The sequence below is a fragment of the Rutidosis leptorrhynchoides genome, chromosome 2 (genome assembly GCF_046630445.1).
Source record: "Rutidosis leptorrhynchoides isolate AG116_Rl617_1_P2 chromosome 2, CSIRO_AGI_Rlap_v1, whole genome shotgun sequence".
NCBI classification, from domain to species: Eukaryota; Viridiplantae; Streptophyta; class Magnoliopsida; order Asterales; family Asteraceae; genus Rutidosis; species Rutidosis leptorrhynchoides.
In genome coordinates this window covers 545,371,648-545,377,647 of record NC_092334.1, presented here as the reverse complement: position 1 = coordinate 545,377,647, position 6,000 = coordinate 545,371,648, and the positions used below count along the sequence as shown (strand labels likewise).

Here is a 6,000-nt window from a genome sequence, read left to right as displayed (position 1 = left end):
AAAGTCTGAGTAATGATACATCCTTCAAACTTTTTGTTCTGCATCAATTTCAAAATATTAGCATAAGAACATCTGCAGTAAATGAACATCATAGTACATCCTCTGGCATACAAGAATATGGCAAATACAGCTTATAAATTTTATAGTTAACGAAATCAATGATCATTGTTTTGTTGTAACAGATTTAATGTCATTTTCAACCCGCATAATTGATTAAGGTGAAAACATTAAACATGTATAAAAAGATTTAAAATCAGAAGCAAACCACAAGCCTTAGGGTTCTTCTTACCACGAAGCCACTTAATAGTGATGAATGAATGCTATTTTACTTGATATTGATATCATGAAACGAGGGCAACACTGCAACAATGGGATCTCCATAACCAACTGCCTCTGCAGAATCATAAATTTGATATATTAAACAAAACAATCACAATTTTTTCCATAATTGATTGTAATTAAACTGAACCAGAGATGATACCTCCATCATCAAAGAGAATCTTTATGACTTCACCATCTGCGTCCGACTGTGCAATCATAATCACAAGATAAAGATATGATTAATATTATTATTATTATGAAGTTTTATATGCTATTAAAGACATGGGTAACTTATCTTATTTTCTAGGGATTGAAGTCACAAGGAATGGTAATGACATGATTCTATCACAACGCAAATACATCCGTGAACTTTTGGAACGCGCCGACTTATCTAATGCTAAACCAGTTTCATCTCCAATGACAACCAACGCCAAACTTGCTCTTGGTGATAGTGCAACATTTGACAACCCTGTTCAATATCGTCAAATTGTGGGTGCCCTTCAATATGTTACATTGTCTGGACCGGACATCACTTTCGCAGTCAACAAAGTCTGTCAGTACATGCATTGTCCCACGATAAATCATTGGTCAGCAGTTAAACGAATTCTCCGTTATTTACAAGGCACTGCCAATTATGGTTTACGATTTATGCACGACTCCGGAACAGTGCTTCATGCCTATACCGATTCAGCATACAACTCGCTGACTAGCTTCTCTGATGCTGACTGGGCAGGTTGTCCAGATGACCGTCGATCCACGGGAGGATATGCTATATATCTTGGTTCAAACCTAGTATCATGGTCTGCTCGAAAACAAAAGACTGTCTCTCGATCCTCAACAGAATCTGAATACAAAGCCCTAGCTGACACGGTTGCAGAACTAACATGGCTTCAAGATCTATTACGTGAACTTCGTGTTCCTGTTAAATCGGTTCCTACCTTATGGTGTGATAACCTTGGCGCTACGTATCTCTCAGCTAACCCAGTCTTTCATGCACGTACAAAACATGTAGAAGTTGATTTTCACTTTGTTCGAGAAAGAGTTGCTCAACAAAAACTTTCAGTTCAGTTTATAACTACTGATGATCAGATTGCTGATATCTTCACCAAGCCATTGTCCTCACCAAGATTTCTCCAGTTACGATCCAAGCTACAGGTTGTTACCCGTCCTTAGCTTGCGGGGGAATATTAGACAACTATAATTGTATAAGGTTATACTCTAGTTATAGTATATGGATATATTATGTAATTGTTCTTCCTATATAATGGAAGCTTATGTAGTGATATCAAATGTACCAGAACATACAAGTTCAATATCTCTCTTCCTCTATTCTATCTACTAATAGGATATTAATATATTATATCTCACCTTCACTGGAAGTTCAGTGCCAAACTGGTCCAGATAGCATATGGTTTGTCCTTCCTTTATAATGTCACCCTAATTTTGAAATCGTGTTAGTTATATGCAAACACAAATACATATATAGTTGATTTCATGTCAACTAGTGTTGAATATCAGTTATGTACACTACTAAATCAAGGTTTTCACTGTAAATGTGATTCTAGAGTATTCTTTATTCAGCTAGCAAAAATGCAAATCGATTTTCTTATAATCAAAATATCATATATCATATTATATACATCTCTTTAACCAAATAACATTTGTATTTTACGGATCTCATTTTCGAAGGAAAGATAACGAAAATGTACTACCATTTATATAAAGTAAGTATTTTGTGGATTTTGGGTGCTAATTTTGACCCATTTACATATGAATGGGTCAATTCGGGTTATGTTTTATCGCCAACCATGAGCCTATTCGTATACGAAATGATAAGTGATGTTTGCAGATAAATGAAACATCAAAAGGAGGCAAATAATGTTCACATGTTGCAAAAGTTACCTCTTTTATGAGCACAGGCTGCTTCTTCCCTTTGATTGTCCTGCTCTTCCGGAATGTTCCAACCTGAAAATACAAGAATGGGTTAATTACAAACTCAAAGAAGCTTTCTATAACATTGTGATGTCACAAGCACATATATCATGACACAATTTTGTACCGTTGGGCATGAGACAAGAACATATCCACCGGCACCAGAAGCTTCCAGTGCTGCCAATTTCTTTGATTTCTCCATTGGGATATTTGTAAATGGTGTTGTTTTTGATGAAGGTGGTGATGCTGAGGTGGCAGGGGCCGATTCGTTCATCGGTTTGCTAGGGATCGGCGGTGCTTCTGTAGGTGAAACGATAGAGATGATGGGTCCCGTTGATTTAATGCTTCTCTTTAGATGCATTTCGAATCCGCCAATCTATGAAAATAAGAAAAACTTTATCAGATAAATTAATGGAAATTTAGCTCCTATGGATAATGTTCTATTTCATTAATTACTGTACTTGATAAATGAATTCAGTGTTGCAGAACACGGAATTACTCGGCGAGTACTCGGTTTTTGCAGCTCGGGGAGTACTCGGTCAAGCTCAGTCAAACTCTATCAAAAACAGTCAAACTCAGTCAAAGCTCGGTTCAAAATCAGTCAAAGTCAAACTTGGTCAACATCCGAGTATTCCCTGAGTTGCCGAGTACTCCCTAAAAAGTCCCGACCGTGTACTCCCGAGTGGTGATTTTTGCAACCCTAAATAAAATGACAAATGAAAGAGAAAAGAAACTTACTTTCATTTTCAGCTCAGCAATTTGTGTCTCATCACAGACGCTCAAAAGCAGTTCCTGAGATAAACGATCATCGTATAAGTATAATAGTCAAATAAAATAAATAAAAAGTGCACATCGTATATGTATAATAGTCAAAGTATGTATGATTATATATCTTACTACTCACTTCAAAGCCATTAGGAAAGGTTGAAGTCTTCTTCTCCACTGATCCTACAGATGCAAACACCCCACACATGATGATCATCAGTATTGTAGTAAAATAATTAAATAAAGAAACGCATATTTATCAACCAACGCATCAAATTGAAGAAAATTTGATGATCATATGCAACAATTTTGATTTAACTAGTTTTTATCGATCATGATTAACATAACCAAAGAAGTTGATACTGCACACAATGAAATACACTCACCATTGGTCATGTCTACTACGGAAACTTCAGATGATTTCACACACGACACGCGAGCCCTCGTTTGCTTTTTTTGAGAAGAAACAAGATTCAAACCAAATGTTGAACCTTGAACCACACCAGGTCTCTCAAATGATGCAGCACGCAAAGGTGCAACAGTGCCCACAGAATCTGCAATCACATGATTACATATTAATACAACTAAGTTTGTACAGTAATCTGCAGCATATCATGCTTTTTAACACTAAAGATGACAAAGATTATGTATAAGTTCCTCAAAGTCTGGTATGTATTATAGTATGTATACTTTAGAGAGTGTAGAAGACGAATTTATAATAACATTGTGAGTGCATGTATTTTAGAGAAGTAAGGCCTAACGAAACATGTATACACAAGTGTACATAAGAATGTATACCATAATGGTTAGAACTCAAAAATCACACAGAAACTAGGAGAACGGGCAAATAAAATGTCCCTGAGAACACAATGTTAAAAATTAAACTGATCTTCAATCGACCAAGACAATGTTAAAAATTAAACTGATCTTCAATCGACTAAGCCAATGTTAAAAATTAAACTGATGTTCAAACAAGACTCAATGAATAACAAACTAAGCCATTTAGTTTTGTGCAGTTGTTCACATTAACACTCATAACTAGCCCTATATGTGAGAGGACATGCCAGGAGCACAAGTTCCTTATCTAATTGCAAAAATATGTTAATTCAACATCATCCACTAAAATGTTGGTCATTAGAAATATAAAATCTAAGAACAAAAAAGTAATTGCACATCATTCACATTTCGTTTTGAAAAAGGAAGCCCATAAGTTTCACTTCAGAAGCCCATAGGTTTCCGCACCTAATATCCACGATCCAAGTTAACTACTAACTATAAGTCTATATTATTATTTTAAATATTTAGTAAATCAACGATTAGTAGACTAGTTTTCAAGCTGCTAACAAAACTGTCCCCTTCTGTCTAAAAAACATATTTAATTCGTGTTAAGTAATAGATACTTGATCTCATGCTAGGTCACATATGCAGCTATCTATTTCAACAAATTTCCTGATTAATCCAGTAGTTCTTCGCCTCTACAGAAAGCAATTAAAGCCTTTGCATAATCAGATCATATATATGCTTACGTAGCTTAAGCAATCAAATAATCAGAAGGCAGATTAACATCAATTTGTAACAGATATTATAGATTTAACAGCTCGGTCTCTGTATATAATCAAATCAAACATACTATATTCAATTATTGAAGCAAATTATCGAAACAACTCAAGGATCACATAAACAAGCATAATTCATAAACATATACTAGTATACTAGTACATTATAGAGATTAAAGAGTATGTATATACATGTGTATAACAGAACTTACAGTGAAAAGAGCGCAAGACAGCAGCAGAATCCATGAATTAAATATTAATGGACGAATGATAAAATTGGGGTAGGAATCAAAGTAGTAAGGTATAAGAGATGAATTAGGTTATATAGTTGAAGAAGAATGAAATTATAGATTTATATAAATAAATAAAATAAAAAATTAGTTAAAAGTGAAAAGAAAAATGTCCTTGTCTTTGTCTTTGAAATGTCCGCCTCGTCTCATCAGTTCCTTCACCCACCTCACTGCCTCACTAACTGTCGCCCCTCTCTATTTACTCTCATTTTAGATGTTCATGCTGACGTCGACCTACACTTGTTTTGACGTGGCACCTCTTTATTTGTTGATATGCCATATTCAAATAGTTTAGATTTTCTTTTATCTTTTCTTTTTCTAGATCTTCAATGCTCATTAGCAAGGTTGCAAAATTCGCTAATCGTAGATTAATCGGTCGAGACTTTGGAAGGATTAATCGATAAGTCGGGAATTAATCGGATCGTACTGTATACATTTAAATATCAAATTTCATAATTAATATGTGTAAATATAGAAAAAAATCATAAAATATAAAAATAAACTTTAACATAATTGTCTAAAATTGTTCAATTTGCTCCAAAACTATAAAGTTCTAGTTTAAATTCATACTAAAATGTTAACCATTTTTTACTTTGACCGACTTTCATCACCAAATTCGATTTTGACCCATCAATTGATGTTGACCGTTTAATTAAACGAATTTTTGGAATTCGGAACGGATTGCTCTTAATAATGATTAATCGGAGATTAATCGACGAGTAATCGGGTTTTTTACAACACTGCTCATTAGACCATTCTTTACTCTAATTGGAATTGTTATGGTGTTGTGGGGAGATTTTTGCTAACGTAACATTGTTGTGAGATTGAGAGGACGCTGTGATAAAATATATTGTTGCAAGTGTTGTGGGTAATGTAGTAAAATATAATTGATATTGAATAAATAAAGAAATAAAAAAAGAAATGAAAAAAAATGTTGGTCAATCACAAATCACAACCATGGTTGTGCACATCGTGGTTTGTCCCACAACAATGACAACGATGACATTGACAACGATGCCATAGGGTCTTAGTAATTACAAGTGACACCTCTTTGTTAGAATTTCTCATTTTTCGATTTATGGATGCTTACGTACTCTCGTCTAAAATGTATTGTTTCTAAAAAAACACAATTTAAG

At 34.3% G+C, this 6,000-nt stretch overlaps 1 protein-coding gene across 2 annotated transcripts; it reads right to left on the bottom strand.

The window, feature by feature from the left end:
- Positions 1 to 289: 289 nt before the first annotated feature.
- Positions 290 to 5,024, bottom strand: LOC139893024 (uncharacterized). Of its 2 annotated transcripts, none has more exons than XM_071876162.1 (9): positions 4,787 to 5,024; positions 3,405 to 3,572; positions 3,158 to 3,201; positions 2,992 to 3,045; positions 2,381 to 2,629; positions 2,224 to 2,286; positions 1,690 to 1,758; positions 482 to 527; positions 290 to 393 (listed from the first exon to the last, which is right to left on the bottom strand). In XM_071876162.1, the coding sequence occupies exons 1-9, from the start codon at positions 4,818 to 4,820 to the stop codon at positions 326 to 328; spliced, it is 795 nt and encodes a 264-aa protein (XP_071732263.1). In that variant the 5' UTR covers positions 4,821 to 5,024; the 3' UTR covers positions 290 to 325. The 2 variants fall into 2 exon arrangements, with proteins under 2 accessions (XP_071732263.1, XP_071732262.1); XM_071876161.1 differs by having other exon boundaries at positions 482 to 543; positions 1,691 to 1,758.
- Positions 5,025 to 6,000: the final 976 nt, after the last annotated feature.

Coding starts and splice junctions, on each gene's coding strand:
- LOC139893024 (XM_071876161.1), bottom strand. CDS start 4,820: ATGGATTCTGCTGCTGTCTTGCGCTCTTTTCACT. Junction 2,630..2,991: donor TTGCTGAGCTGAAAATGAAA/GTAAGTTTCTTT, acceptor TTATTTTCATAG/ATTGGCGGATTCGAAATGCA. Junction 1,759..2,223: donor AGCCTGTGCTCATAAAAGAG/GTAACTTTTGCA, acceptor TTTCAAAATTAG/GGTGACATTATAAAGGAAGG.